Genomic DNA, 16,669 nt, shown 5'->3' with positions numbered 1-16,669 from the left:
CATCTCACATTGTGGTTTAGGTAGCACTTTAAAAACATAATTTTTCTTCCTTCTCTTTTCCCTATCTTTTCTTTCCTCCACTTCTTGCTTTCTGCCCATGCTCCTCCTCTCTTTTTTCCTTTTCTCATTCCTTACTTAGTCTTTATTGTGCTTCGCCCATTCAATTTTATCTTTTTCCTGTTGCCTTTCCATTTAGGTTGCCTGCAGTTCTGCTTTGGCGATCACTTTTCCAGCATGCTCAAGTCTGAATCCAGGGGCAAGCGGTCTGTCAGATTGACTCCGTGGCAGAATTTAGAAGCCACTGGTTGAGTAAAATGTGACGAGAGGCCATGCAGGGCTGGGTCTCTGAGAATGAATGAGACAGGTGCTGGGAGGAGTGGGTCAGACTTGAGTGAAATGTAGAGCAGCTGGAAGGTATTAGCGTGAAGGGCTGCAAGTAGCCAACTAGATTCTGGGTACAGCCAGATCCAGCCAACCAACCAGATTTAGAACTGAAATGCCAGCCGTGGACTCCTCCATGCATGCAAGAATGTAAATATTGCCTTGCTTTGGTTTGCCATGCATCAGGCCTCAAAGTACAGAAGTGCGGGCGGGTCTGATGCTGCATGAATGTGTGGCACGGTGTACCCGAGATTGAGGTGGTCATAAGGCCCGGAAGGTGCATCGGGTCAGACTGGGCTATGGTACAATTGAAAGTTATTGGAGTGATTGGAAGAAGGTGGTGGGAAGATTCTGATTTTTTTCTCAAGTATTGAACGTGCTTCTTTATTTTATTGGGTATTGCCATAGATCTGCTAGAGTTCTGAAATTCTTGCACTAAAAATCAGCTGCTGAGATGTGCACGACATTAGTGTATTTTTATAAGAATTAACCCCAACTTGTTTTAAGTTTCAGCAATACCCCAAACGCAGTGGATCTGGCAATCACGAGAAGAGAAAAAGGACAGGTCCACACCGTGGCTTAGACCTTCAAGTCTAAAATGTACGAAGATGCAGAATATTTTTATGGAATAAATTATTGGGAAAGGCCAATGAAATTAACTTAACAGGCAACAATAATTGAGTAGTTGGATCAAAAAGGGACAGGGTTGTTGGGCCTAAATCTTTTTACTGTGCCTAAAATTTATCATATTCTTGCATTCTATATATTGGAATACTTTCATGTATACTGCTTTAGATAGTGAATCAAATCTTGAATTAAAATAGAATTAGATTTTTTTTAATGATAATGTACTAGAATTTTAATTAACTTACATTATTAGTTTTGAATTAAAACTTTAAAAATACAAACACAAGGCAGCGAAGTGGCAGAACACACTAGTATGATCTAAGCATGCTCCATGATGAGTAATGAGATCCCCATCAGGGGAGACACTAAACAGAAGTTAGACACTACTCCATGGTAAAGAAGAAAAGTAAAAGTAGGAAAGACATTCCGTTCTGATTATAGAGCACTATTGGCAGAGATTTGGGAACAGGTCATCGTTCCACCCTCTCAGCCTAGCAGTGACATGTTGGGAGTAAGCCAACTGATGAAGTGGGGCAGCGTAATATTATTCTACAAAACCACAAAGGTTGACCCTTAATTTGCGGCCAGCGGCGAAGTAAAGGCGTTTGCCGTTGGCCCCGAAGTAAGCTTCCCGCAAATATCTTGTGATCTCTGTGGCGAGAAGTTTGACTTTTCCAACATGCAGTTGAAATCAACGTAGTATAGTCGGAATCTCATAGTGCGAGCTGCTTTGACATCAACAAGCTGTCTAAGCAGCCAATCACATTGCATAATTCTCAGACAGAGCATCAGGAAATAGAAAGCACTAATAATCAATCAATTTTAAAAACATTTACAGAGAATGAAATAAAGATTGGGGCATACACATTGGGTTAAGGGAGAAGCTGAAATATCATGAACTTTAAAATATATTTTTTAATTTTAAAATCTAAACATTTTTAACTTACTGGAGAAATTTGACATTCCACCAATATAAAATATGAGGTTTTCAGGGCCAGAACAGTTGTTATTAGTAGTTATTACTCAGATCGTTGTTAAAAACCCAGTTACATCTAATTTAAATGGGTCTAACTTTTCATGGGGTTTCGATCAGCAATATTTGTTCAGAAAAGGGGAAGTTATCATCAGATCAGTGATTTCACTGATTGCCGGTGTTGTAGGCATTAGGCACCTGCGGAATATATCTAAACTCATATAAGTTTAAAATGGCTACATATAAAATGGCTGCCCAAGCATGATGGGAACCCCGTTAGTCAAGTAATGAACTGGGATTGACCGAGCAATGACCCTGTGAGGCCCACTACCAGGAATGCCTTGGATACAATGAACCAGTGATTTCACACAGCCGAAGTCCAAGGAAGAGAGATAAGGGGAGAATCTGCCTCACATAACGAGGTCATTAATCAGCCCGAGCTGACAAAACCCAAACATGCAGTTCCTGAGGTATCAGGGAAATTTTATTGGGTTAAAGAAACCTATATGTAATCTATAATCGTTATGATTGGATTGTGTCCAGCCGAAGTGGGCTGAGTAACTGTAAAGAACTATTGTAAAACATATAAGTATCGATGAGTTTCTTTGTTCTGCGGAGAGAAGCCTGGATCCAGTACTGAGGCTTCCTCCCCGCTGGCGTCAATAAAGGCCGCACTGGCATTGGAACCGACTCTGAGTGTTGAGTGATTCTTCTGATAAATACTAACACTAACAGTGGCGTCATGAACAGGATTTCGGGGTCGCTGGGCGCCCTTGGAAAAACCCAGGTGAGTATACAAAACGATTTTTAATTATAAAGGGTGCGGAAGGTCGATGCTGGTTGATCGACACGAGGAGACGGTCCAATATCTCAAACACCTAGCCTGAGCCTGAATTAAGAGGACTTTAGTCCCACGTGACGGCCAGGAATTAAGTAGGTGCCGGGAACACACTTGGACCGTGGGATCGTGATACTGAAAGACATCTTCCGGACCCAGTAGTGTAATTTGAGATATACCCCAGGGTAGAACCAAACCTGTGAACAGGGTCGGACCAACGGGCAGAGTGGTGGTAGGTAGTCGTTAAGGATACGTAGAGCGCTGCGGGAATTGCTTAAACGAGTTTTAAGAATTGTATAAGTTTGTGTAACAGCAGACTTGTGACCTGACAGCAGCCCAGAGACGGTCTACTACAAGTTGTGCGAGGTAAAAGGCAAACCTCAGAGTAGATTCCTAATGGTTCTAGTCCTACCCAGGAATGGCCATGAAAGCAAGTAAACTCGAGTGGGGATCAGAAGGGTCCATTACTCGCCATCTGGCGGAAAAGCAAAAGAAACAAATTGAGAAAATGATTAGAGCAGGGTGGGATACTCAGGACCTGCCAGTAGCCCAACGGGAATGGTGGGAGAAGGAACGGAAAGTCAAAAAGAAAAAAAAGGCTGTGGTCTTGATACTGCGAGCCCATGTAAATTAACATAGGAAGTTAAGATTTTTTTAAAAACTGACGGTGATTGTCTTAAGTGAAGTATGGAAGAGGAATAGAGCCGGCCAAAACAATTAATAGGAAAGAAGAGAGACTTTTGTAAACGTCTGTTTTAAATGAGAAGTGCCTGTGTGATTTTTGACTGCGGAATGAATATTTATGTTTTCATGTTCCGAAAGCCTGGTTGGAAGAGGAATGCAAGTGTCTGTTTATTTTAGAAACAGAGTGAAAGTTTTTTTTAACCCTTTGTAGTGTTGTCCTGTATGTGGGAAATTTTAAGACATTTAAGTTATAAACGCAGGTGTGGATTTATTCGGATGATAAGTTACGGAGCTAGGAAATGAACAAAGGATAGGTTTGTTGAGCAAAAGATTTATTTGACACGCTCACTTACTTGCCGAAAGAAAACATGCAGTGATTGATTGGGTTGAAAGACATAAATTTAGTCTCGGAATGAGATAAAGAATGCTTTGAAAAAAAAAAGAGCTTCTCGCAAAAAAAAAAGTTTTAAATAAAGATTGAAATAACAAAGTTTGAATTGGGATTTTGAGATATTCAGAGAAGGCACAGAAAATACTGAGGTGGATTCAAAAAAAAAAATTATTAAATTAAATCTGATCAGGTCAAAGTCCTGGGCGAGTGGCGAGCTATCTGCGAAGGTGTAAAAGGGACTTTTGGAAAATGTTAAAAACAGCAAGCTTTAGTAACGACTTTGAAACTGGAGCATTTTGAGATAACGAAAAGCAGCCCTCAAACCCTCAAAGCTAGACTCCATTCCAGTTATGGAGAAAAAAGAAAAAGTGAAAGACGCCACTTTGAAAGTAAACAAATGATTTTAAATTAACAACTTTATGGAGTTACGAACCCTCCGTGTAAAATACAAAACCTAATTTGAAGAAAGAAAAAAAAAGATGTAATGGACTAAATAAGTGCTGAAAAAAAAATGTGTTTGTGATGGAAAAAGACATAACTTACTAAATACTAGTTGATGTTTGCTGTGAAAAAGATATTGGTTTAATTAGAAAAAGAAAAAAACATTTGGAAGAGGTAAAAAACACTCAACATTGATAATGATTTTAAATTATGAGAAAGTTTCAATGCAGTTTGAAAAGATTTCCAAAATGGACAGTGTTTATCAAGAAAAGTTCCGAACAGTCTAAACAAGCAGGAGGGTTTTGAAGATAACGAGGAGAAAGAGAAATATAAAAAAAAAAATTGAATTTCAGTAAACAATATTGCTATTAAAAATGTGTGGTCTCGTTTTATATCAATTAAAAAAAAAGATTTCTTTGGCAAGTACTTGAATTAGAAGTTAAGAAAACATTGGAGTTTACTCTAAAATGCCGTCTTCCCTGATGAGAAGATTTTTATTATTTATGCTGTTTAACGGATTCCTAATTTCTAAGTAAGTTTTGAAGGCACAAAGACTTTTTTTTCAGATGATTACGTGAAGTCACGTAATGACATCAGGTCTTCTTACAAACCTGGAAAGGAGTTGACCTTTTCCATTGACAGCCGTTTACGATACTAAACATTATTAGTTTGGATTTCTTAATAGAAAAAAAAGACTCACCTGACAGAGGAAACAAAAATAAAAACAGAACTAGCTTATGTAATAATACTTGTCTGATACAATAAAGAAATAGATACTCAATAAAACAAATTGAAGCGTTAAAAGCTAAGATAAACAGGCTGGAAGAGATAACGGGACTAGACGGATAGTGCAGTGCGCAGCCACAGCACCATCACCTATGGCAATAGAGCCAATGTACCCCACGGTGGGTAGGTGTAGTCCACAAACCCAACCTAACGGTAAAGCAGACAACGATGTTCGGAGGAATAGCTTTGGCCTTGGTCATAATAGGAGTTTGGGTAATATTTAAGTGGGTAAAGACACGGGCGCACGCCCCACAGATTCAACTCGAAATGGTTCGATAACCTTGTGCTTCTGATTTTGCAGGGTGACAGGGATACTCGTAGAGCAAAACCTAACCCCTGGTGACGACCAGGCCGTCTGTTTAAAATTACAGATAATACCTACCAGAATGGGAATACGAACGGCACTCCTCGTAATATGGATAGCCATGCGACAGGCACGTACCCTGGACGACACCGACGGATTGCAGCGCACTCAGGAAATAAACAACTACATGAACTATGGAGTCTTGTTTAATTTAACGGATGGAATGTGCATCCCAGCAGCCAAGGACTGGAGCAAGGACCGGACTTATTTTAATGCATGGTTACAAGTGAATCCTAATAAGAATCCTAATAAGAATAAGAGTATGTGTACAGTGCTCCACGGGTATAAGGAGCAGCTGCATTAAACGGAGGGATGTCAAAGGGCTTGATGAATGTACTTTCGGCATAATTTGCGCGCCTCCGGGACAATCCCAGCAATCAGTCATCCGCAAAAAGGGAGTGGGGCTGTGTGGGTACTACGAGGAGGTGGGGGCGGCTGCAATGTCATTGTATGTATGCTTCTCACCCCCTCCGACACCGCGCCCCATAAGAACCACTACATTGCCCGAGGAACTGCCTTGACCCATAACTACTAAGGGACCAGAAAATGGGATTGTAATGTACAACGAAGGGGAATTATTGTATGATAATGTTAAACATGAAATTGTGCCTGTCCTGATCAATATTTCAGGCATCCAGATGCCGGAATATTGTGCAGAACAGTCAAGGAAAATGTACAATGTATTAAGTAAAGTTGTAATGCAGCAGGCTGCCGATGCAATGGGTGCCAGTAGATTCCGAGGACAGGGGTCAGCTCCCAGGATAAAGAGGGAAATAGTTAATGACATTGCTACCGTTTTCAATACAGGGACCTCCGTAATAAACTCGATAGACATACAAAGGTTAAATGAGAGGGTGGAACAGCTTAGAGGGGTGATGAAGGGGTTATTAGAGAGGGTGGAGCAAAACCAGGAAGACCAAGCCAACCTAGAAAAGGAGGGTGCCGAAATCCAGTTGGATGGCATCTCAGTCCTGGAAGCTCACGCCAAAACCATCAATCACCTCATTGATAGAGAAAAAGAAGATACAGGAAAGCAAAGACAGGGGCAACTCTGTCACGCTTATGGCCTGTGGATGGTGGGACAGATCCGCCACAATCTCGACCAGATCCAACGCGGGGAAGTACCCGATTGGATAGACAGTTCACATCTGGCTCAGTTGGCTAACCAGAGGGGGACACTAGATAATTGTACTCTGAAGGGACTGACCCGAGTATACCCAGCAATTCCAGATTGCCAGATGGGTAGGAATACTGGGATAGGGATAGTCCTGATGATCCCTAGAGCCACGCTGGACTCAGGGCCGTTCCCCCTATACCAACTAGAGAATATCGGAGTAATACGGGAAAATGTCTCCATGTGTTACTATCTGGCCACCGCCTCCGCCGTTCGTCGAAACAACATACTTACCGGGATTTCCCTAACAGATTGCAAGCAAAGGGGGGAGATCACAGTATGCCCTCACCCGGTAGGCCGAGGTGAGCTAGACGAGTGCGGGTTTAACCGAACCGACAGGTGTGTACTAGAAATAGTGCCCGCACACAGGCACTTCGCGAGGGCAGGCTACGGAAGGAAGGGAAGATACTGCGTCTCTACCACAGAGCCTTCATACCAGTATAATGACCTGCAGTGCCCTGTACCACAGCCAAACTTTTGCTTTACGCCACTACGACCTGTCACGATCGGGCAAGCGCATATCACCCAGGTTAGGCACCGGAAGTCCAAAGTTATTGAGGTAACCGATCAGCTCCATGATCATTTACAGGATTATGACGAGCCAGATCAGGTCCCTATCCCACATCTAACCGAAGTATTACGAGATTTGAGGCTCAGAGTGGGTCAATCCGTAAAGCTCTACCACCAACTGCGAACTAAAATCAAAGTACTGGAAGAAGATATCGATGTAGACTTACAAAGTCAGAGTTGTGGAGAAAGGTCTGGGACTGGGGAATAAATGTGAACATCCATCCATGGATTCGAATAATTTCACACATACTGGTCGGGATACAATTGATCTTGGCGATAACATGGGGCATAATGGCCTGCCAGGCATGCAGGCACCAAGCACAACGAAGAGGGACCCATGACCGGTCCCCAAATACTAAACAAGCCTGTCTAATGAAGGGGCAGGAAGATTTGGCCTTTGTCAATTTGATTTAAGCAACCGGGACTCCTGAAACCGCGTGACTGGCCAGCACGTTGAGGCAGGGAGTACCGGGCCGTGCACAGAATCTAATAAAAGTAGGGCGGTCGGTTAAAGGGGGTCTAGGACTAGTCCCTTTACCGAAAGGAGGAAATTGTTGTAGGCATTAGGCACCTGCTGAATATATCTAAACTCATATAAGTTTAAAACGGCCATATATAAAATGGCTGCCCAAGCATGATGGGAACCCCGTTAGTCAAGTAATGAACTGGGATTGACCGAGCAATGACCCTGTGAGGCCCACTACCAGGAATGCCTTGGACACAATGAACCAGTGATTTCACACAGCCGAAGTCCAAGGAAGAGAGATAAGGGGAGAATCTGCCTCACATAACGAGGTCATTAATCAGCCCGAGCTGACAAAACCCGAACATGCAGTTCCTGAGGTATCAGGGAAATTCTATTGGGTTAAAGAAACCTATATGTAATCTATAATCGTTATGATTGGATTGTGTCCAACCGAAGTGGGCTGAGTAACTGTAAAGAACTATTGTAAAACATATAAATATCGATGAGTTTCTTTGTTCGGCGGAGAGAAGCCTAGATCCAGTCCTGAGGCTTCCTCCCCGCTGGCGTCAATAAAGGCCGCACTGGCATTGGAACCGACTCTGAGTGTTGAGTGATTCTTCTGATAAACACTTACACTAACAGCCGGCATAAGAAATTTGCAGATCACTGACAAATTTATAGCACAAGTACATATTTTAAACCTGCAAAAGAGATTTTGTAAAGAAAACCATAAAATACTTCATCATAAATATAGAAGTGTGTTTAATCCTTACGAGAAAATACCTAGGAAAGGGATAAAAAGGAAACTAGAACCTACTTTGTTCAAACAGTCCTACTGTGATAGGAAAATCACTGGTTTTATTCCAAAATTGCAAACTAAAAGGTAAAATAAGAACTCTCAATAACATCTGTACCTAACTAGAAGCTCCAAACAATCTAAGGACTGTGTTCATATCTCAACTGAATGCTAATCAACAACAACTTGCATTTATATACCCCCTTTAGTTGAGCAACATGACTGCTGTAAAATACCTCAGAAGTCATTAATTATTGCAAATATAAGTTTCAGATAGAGATGAATAGATTTTTGAATACTAAGAGAATCAAGACAAATGGAGATAGTGCGAGAAAGTGGAGTTGAGGTAAACGATCAGCCATGATCTTATTGAATGGCAGAGCAGGCTAGAAGGACCAAATAGCCTACTCCTGCTCCTATTTCTTATGTTCGAAAGTTTAATGATCAAGTTACATTTGGAAATCTAATAACCTCTTTTAAACAAAATTAAGCATCGAAAATATTGTTGACATTTTCAATTTAGGGAATGATACAGTCCTTGTTGGCATAACAAAATGTTCCATGCTGCAGCATTTAGAAAAATGTAGCTTTGGCACAACATTTTTCTATGGTGATAAAAATCTGGATTTTTTTTTACCATTGACACAGAAGCAGTTAGAAAGATTCCAGCAAAACAATATAATTTCTGGGAGATGGTGAAGGGAATAAAGTGTTACTATTGCATTGATTTGCTGCAAAAGTATGCATAAGATACTGGCCAAAGACAGGGTCTGGCTTGACTGGTTAATGGGCTCTTCTTCCATGCCCTCCATGAATAGAAAGCTCACCCATACTCACAGGCAAGGATGGCACACAGAGGGCCCAAATTTGGCCAGAAGTTGCTCCATTTTTTTGGAGCAACTTTATTTTTCTGGAGTATCTTAAAAATCCCCATTCTGCACATTTAATTTGCACCAGTGTAAGTGAGTTAGTTAGCATTTTTTTTTAGTTTAGTATTTTTTTCAAAAGTGGGTGTTACCAGCTACCTGCGCCTGTTTTGGCCATTTAAGCCAGTTTGGACAGCTAATGGTTGTTCCAAACTAACTTAGGCCAGTGTATGTGGCCACTTGTGGCCGCACAGAAAACCCTTGCGGAGAGTTAAGAAATCAGCGCAGGTAGCCTTCAAATGACAGTGTTATGATAGGAATGCTAGTTTTTTTTTAAATCCCAAGCAGTGAGACTGGACAGGGTGTAGATGCTATCAGCCTGATTAAACTGAGTATGGGGTTTTACAAGAATAAAAATGATCTTGTAATGAAGGCTGAAGTATAGGAGCCACTTAAGCAAGGGGAGGGTTTTCTTTTTAAATAATAGATCAACAGCACCAAAGCTCTTGCCTAATGGATTCGTGTGCGGCATCACACCACACTGGATTTTGACTTCTGCAGCACCAAAGAATTGCCCTGACTAGGTTTAGAAATTTAAAATGTTAACAAAAAAAGCATGTCAAAATGTAAACTTAAATTTTGATGTTCAGCATTGCGTAGTGTGACTCTGATAATTAGTAATATTTTAGAATTCTATGCAGTAGTGGGTGAGCTGTAAGATACTGTAGATAGGGAATTTTTAATAAAGATAGCTAGATATTAGAGTACTGGAAAATCTTTGAAAATTCTTTCTCCTCCCCCACCCCGCCCTGATCAAAACTCTTCCCCATCCCCCTGATCAAAATTCTGCCCCACCCCCCAATCAAAACTCTTCCCACCACCAACCTGTTTCTTGTAGCACTCAGCGTGGGAAGGCAGCAGCCGGCCTGTGCGGCAGGCCACTTGGCCCGGGATAGGGGCAGGACGCGTTGGGTCCCACGCTGTGGGCATCACCATCACAATCATGGGAGGAGTTACTGTACATGCGCGAATGCTCTACTGTGCATGCAGACAGCTGCCAGCATTTTTTTCGGCATAGGGCTGTAGCTCCGCCCCCCACTCTACGAGAAACGCCGCTCCAGGACCCAGGACACACATAAGAGTGGCCAGAATTGTTAGTAAGTTTTTTGCCGCCGTTTCGAGTGCACAAAGTCGGCGCATCTTGGGAGACCGCGCCAGAAAAAGGGGTTGGGGAAATTTGGGCCCAAAGAATGGTTACTTGGTACCAGAAAGCTCCCACCACTGCGGTCAGTGGAATTATACCCGAGCACAAGTCACTACCTTCAGGAGAGAAGAGGTAAAGTGAGAAAATTTAGAGGGAAAAATAGAACATATCTGTGATAAAATTAGTTGTAACCTTCTAGTAGAGCTACAACATCAAAAAAAATTACATTGTATATTTCCCCTTCTATTTCTGTTCGGCTACTTAAACCGATCATACTGATGGATTTGTGCAACAACGAAAAAACAAGCTTCAGATTTAAAGAAATGTAGTTTCTTATTGGCTTATATTTATCACTGCTATTTTACTATTAAAAAATGTTGCAAGTATCAGATGAAGGAAGATAAAATGGTTTTGTAAAGTATAAATTGCATTTAGATAGCAAACTGTTTTTATAGCCGAGAAGACCCAGTCACCTGATTCAGAAGATCTTCCACCTTCTTCTGCCAACCTTCTTTCTCTGCACTGATTTCCTGGTCCTTCAGATGTGATAATTGAGCCAGAGCAGACCGTTTCTCATCTGCATGCTGTCTTTCTAACTTCTCACACAGTTCCTCATGTTGCTCCCTAAAATACATACTTTATTTCAGTAACATAACATACAAAAGGTTTGGCAAGCTTTGGGTTGCAAGCATAGAAACATTTAGGCAGTGAATTTCCTCAATTCATAAGTCTTAGTGATTCAATAAAGGAATGGTCAATGTTGAACTTTTTTGTGGTTTACCCTAAGAAAATCCTAACTGTCCTTTCCTGAAATTCTTCCCTTGTATACACCAGTTACAAAAAGTTATCAAACTTGATGGCTTGTCAAAGGCTTGTAAAAAGCCAATTTATGATCCTTTGAGTCAAATTCCAAAGCTTTGCAAATTCTTCCAAATGATGTATTGACATTGCAACTACAAAAAGAGTCGGCATAGTTTGGAACAGAAGCAGAACAGCCACACAAGCACAAAGGTATTTTGTTGTGTGTTCAATGGTCCAATAGAGGATTCAGTGCTACATTGGTCAATCAGCAGGATGAGAAACAGCAGCCAGCCAGCGAGTTTAGAGTACATAGGAGGAAAAGCAAGAAACATAGAAACATAGAAACTAGGTGCAGGAGTAGGCCATTCGGCCCTTCTAGCCTGCACCGCCATTCAATGAGTTCATGGCTGAACATGCAACTTCAGTACCCCATTCCTGCTTTCTCACCATACCCCTTGATTCCCCTAGTAGTAAGGACTTCATCTAACTCCTTTTTGAATATATTTAGTGAATTGGCCTCAACAACTTTCTGTGGTAGAGAATTCCACAGGTTCACCACTCTCTGGGTGAAGAAATTCCTCCTCATCTCAGTCCTAAATGGCTTCCCCCTTATCCTTAGACTGTGTCCCCCGGTTCTGGACTTCCCCAACATTGGGAACAGTCTTCCTGCATCTAACCTGTCTAACCCCGTCAGAATTTTAAACGTTTCTATGCGGTCCCCTCTCATTCTTCTGAACTCCAGTGAATACAAGCCCAGTTGATCCAGTCTTTCTTGATAGGTCAGTCCCGCCATCCCGGGAATCAGTCTGGTGAACCTTCGCTGCACTCCCTCAATAGCAAGAATGTCCTTCCTCAGGTTAGGAGACCAAAACTGTACACAATACTCCAGGTGTGGCCTCACCAAGGCCCTGTACAATTGTAGCAACACCTCCCTGCCCCTGTATTCAAATCCCCTCGCTATGAAGGCCAACATGCCATTTGCTTTCTTAACCGCCTGCTGTACCTGCATGACAACTTTCAATGACTGATGTACCATGACACCCAGGTCTCTTTGCACCTTCCCTTTTCCTAATCTGTCACCATTCAGATAATAGTCTGTCTCTCTGTTTTTACCACCAGTGGATAACCTCACATTTATCCACATTATACTTCATCTGCCATGCATTTGCCCACTCACCTAACCTATCCAAGTCGCTCTGCAGCCTCATAGCATCCTCCTCGCAGCTCACACTGCCACCCAACTTAGTGTCATCCGCAAATTTGGAGATACTACATTTAATCCCCTCGTCTAAATCATTAATGTACAGTGTAAACAGCTGGGGCCCCAGCACAGAACCTTGCGGTACCCCACTAGTCACTGCCTGCCATTCTGAAAAGTCCCCATTTACTCCTACTCTTTGCTTCCTGTCTGACAACCAGTTCTCAATCCATGTCAGCACACTACCCCCAATCCCATGTGCTTTAACTTTGCACATTAATCTCTTGTGTGGGACCTTGTCGAAAGCCTTCTGAAAGTCCAAATATACCACATCAACTGGTTCCCCCTTGTCCACTCTACTGGAAACATCCTCAAAAAATTCCAGAAGATTTGTCAAGCACGATTTCCCTTTCACAAATCCATGCTGACTTGGACCTATCATATTACCTCTTTCCAAATGCACTGCTATGACATCCTTAATAACTGATTCCATCATTTTGCAGGAAGTACCATAAGAAAGCACATCAGTTCCTGAGAGTCTAGGTCACCAGGGACGTTCTCAAACATTCACACAGCCCAACATTCATAAAACACTACCACGCAGTAACAAACACCACAGCGCTCAACCTTAATGTTAATGGGTTATTCCAGGCATCCAGAAAATATCTATGCTAATACTCTACTGCATAAAACAATGAGAAATGCTACACAAGAAAAACCGACACATATTTCTGCATGGAGGAGCAGCAGCTGGAGGACAAACAGACAGAATTTTCTATCACAACTATGATTTCCGTAGGGTGCAGCATATCAATATGCTCCAAAGAGAACTGTCAGAGTTAACACTGTGTTGCGTGCTGCATAAGGTCACTAGCCTTACCATAGAATTGTCCATGGAAAACCATGAAGGCAAAAAGCCAATAGCAGCAAAGCCAATATAAGAGGAGGGACTGACACATCAGGCTCTTGCTAGTGAATTCATCCAGTATTAAGACATGCACATGATCCTTACAACACTGAACAGTACCATCTTATATCTTGTATTTGATGTACCTTTTATGTTTATCACCATCATATGTCATCGCCATACAGACTCAGCAAACAACTGTGTGGTTCGTAGCATATCCAGCACAAAGTTCTACAAACCAATTGCACTTGACCTCCACTGACTCCTTATCCCACAGCGCATCAATTTAAAATGTCATCATCTTCAAATTTCTCCATGGTGTGCCCCAACCCAGCTCTATACTCCATTTCTAGTTCCATGTTACAGTTTGCATTCTCTGCTCTTCTGGCACTGGCCTAATGTGTGTTCCTCTTCCCTTTCCTACTTCTCCAAATTTCCCGCAACTTCCTGATCGGTATCAACCACTTCCCTGTATAAATGTAAAAGGTATTCCAATGCTGTTGTCCGGTTTTCTGATAAGCATAATAAAAGGATGAACTTGAAGGTATACATGAAGAACTGTTTCTATTTAATGGTGCATGGTAATGAATATTGTCAATGTCACTTGCTGCTATATGCTGTATATATATGTCACCAAGCTTATAGTCTACAGGGCCGTAGTAATACCCGCCCTCCTGTTTGGCTCAGAGACATGGACCATGTACAGTAGACACCTCAAATCGCTGGAGAAATACCACCAACGATGTCTCCGCAAGATCCTACAAATCTCCTGGGCGGACAGACGCACCAACATTAGCATCCCCGACCAGGCCAACATCCCCAGCATTGAAGCACTGACCACACTTGATCAGCTCCGCTGGGCAGGCCACATTGTTCGCATACCAGACACGAGACTCCTAAAGCAAGCGCTCAACTCGGAACTCCTTCACGGCAAACGAGCCAAAGGTGGGCAGAGGAAATGTTGCAAGGACACCCTCAAAGCCTCCCTGAAAAAGTGCAACATCCCCACTGACACCTGGAAGTCCCTGGCCAAAGACTGCCCTAAGTAGAGGAAGTGCATCCGGGAGGGCACTGAGCACCTCAAGTCTCATCGCCGAGAGCATGCAGAAATCAAGCGCAGGCTGCGGAAAGAGCGTGCGGCAAACCAGTCCCACTCACCCCTTCCCTCAACGACTATCTGTCCCACCTGTGACAAGAGACTGTGGTTCTCGTATTGGACTGTCCAGCCACCTACGAACTCATTTTAAGAGTGGAAGAAAGTCTTCCTCGATTCCGAGGGACTGCCTATGATGTGAATTAGTGTACTATGCTGTACTTTGTGTGTTATTTTGAAGTGTATCCCTTCTTGCAAGAGAAGATAGTGACCATCTATAAAGTTTCCTTGCAACTACTTTTGCTTCCAATGGCTTTCTGCCTTCACATGCTAGTGATCTGTGCCAGGAATATCATGCACTGTACTCACTATGGAAGAACTTATACTCACACCCGATACATGTTGTACCTCAAATGCATCAACATAAGAGCAAACCACTTGTTCCTGTATACTGCACACATGCCCCTAGCAGAAGGCCTCCTGAAGACAAGTCTGGTCAAGCACAAACCGATAAACTACAAGGACCTAGAAATTCAGGAGTTTAGTGCCGGTCGTTAAGGCCTTATTCGAAGAAATAAAATAGCGGTGGGTCCCACAGCAGCTGCCCTTGTGTTGATGCATTTTCTGCTGGGCGACAGCGCTGACTATATCTGCACTCACTATCATTCTGGAGATTATGCAGATCGTGACGTCAGTGAGTGTGTAACGCTCATTTGAAGTCTGATCTGCTATTTTGGAGTGCCACTTCTGCCTATCTTAATTGCGACCAACTGAGCGTTAACAAGCAGGAAAGAGGCTCCAGCAGTGCCATTTAAAGGGATCATCAGCAACAACTTGCAGCTGACATGATTCTTCAGTTTGACTGGGTTTGTGCAACTCTAGCAGGTTTATAAATTTCTTTCAAGGTGTTAAGGTGACAGAGTGTTGGGGTAAGTGGAAAACGTTTTCATTCTTATTTAAAGGCTTCTGCTCACAACACATGCTTACAATCATGGGTCTCTAGTGGCAGTCCCCCTTGTGCTCCAGTATCTTCAGGAGAGGGAGCGGAGGCAGCGAAGATGCTCGCAGCGGGAGAAGTAGGAGGGCTCTCAACAGGAGGCCTTACCCACTTAGGGTCTTCAGAGAGTACTTCCCTTATATTCAATTAATTGAGGAGTAGTGTATTAAGAGGCTCTGCTTCAGCAAGGAGGGGCTCAAAGAACTCTACCATCTCCTGCAACCAGACCTGCAGCCCCAGAGCAGTACAACCATGGTTCGCCCAGTGGCACTCAATGTTACCGTTGTTATGTCTTTAGATGCTCTGATGATGACTCCACGAGGCAATGTGTTGTACTTGAACTGTAGTGACCTTAGTCCTTTATTGATAACTCCAGTGAGGATCACACCTGGTGGCCTGCCTTTTATACTAGGCCTGGAACACCTGTACAGGTAACCTGCAAGTCTCCTACTGCGGTGCCCTCTGGTGGCACACCTTGTAATAGTACAAACAGTAACCATGGAGGATACATGACATCACTCTCCCCCAAGCCTTTAGTGCAAATTGCCTCTGCATTGACTGTGCTCTGGGCTTAGCTCTATCTGGTTGACCCTTGGCGGGTCGTTTCTATCTTGGGTGAGCGGGTGCTGTTTCATTGGCAGTAGAGTGCTGGTGGCTTCTGTTTGTGTGTCCATAGAAACATAGAAAATAGGTGCAGGAGTCGGCCATTCTGCCCTTCGAGCCTGCACCATCATTCAATATGATCATGGCCGATCATGCAACTTCAGTACCCCACTCCTGCTTTCTCTCCATACCCTTTGATCCCTTTAGCCTTAAGGGCCACATTGCTGGTCACAGGAATGTGGGAAGGGAGGACCTTGAGACAATCACTATCACTAGGGGGGTAGTGCTGGACAGGCTAATGGGACTCAAGGTAGACAAGTCCCCTGTTCCTGATGAAATGCATCCCAGAGTATTAAAAGAGATGGCGGAAGTTATAGCAGATGCATTCGTTATAATCTACCAAAATTCTCTGGACTCTGGGGAGGTACCAGCGGATTGGAAAGCAGCTAATGTAACGCCGCTGTTTAAAAAGGGGGGCAGACAAAAGACAGGTAACTATAGGCCGGTTA

At 42.9% G+C, this 16,669-nt stretch overlaps 1 protein-coding gene across 1 annotated transcript in view; it reads right to left on the bottom strand.

The window, feature by feature from the left end:
- fam184ab (family with sequence similarity 184 member Ab) overlaps positions 1-16,669 on the bottom strand; it is a 119,036-nt gene that overhangs the window by 61,292 nt on the left and 41,075 nt on the right. Inside the window, exon 3 of the mRNA XM_070884215.1 lies at positions 11,035-11,185. Within this exon, the coding sequence (XP_070740316.1) occupies positions 11,035-11,185 (151 nt within the window). The remainder of the gene's footprint in view (positions 1-11,034; positions 11,186-16,669) is intronic.

This window comes from Pristiophorus japonicus, chromosome 7 (assembly GCF_044704955.1).
Source record: "Pristiophorus japonicus isolate sPriJap1 chromosome 7, sPriJap1.hap1, whole genome shotgun sequence".
In the NCBI taxonomy this organism is placed as follows: Eukaryota; Metazoa; Chordata; class Chondrichthyes; family Pristiophoridae; genus Pristiophorus; species Pristiophorus japonicus.
Note: the sequence above shows the minus strand (reverse complement) of the source record. Positions and strands in the feature narration are given on the sequence as shown.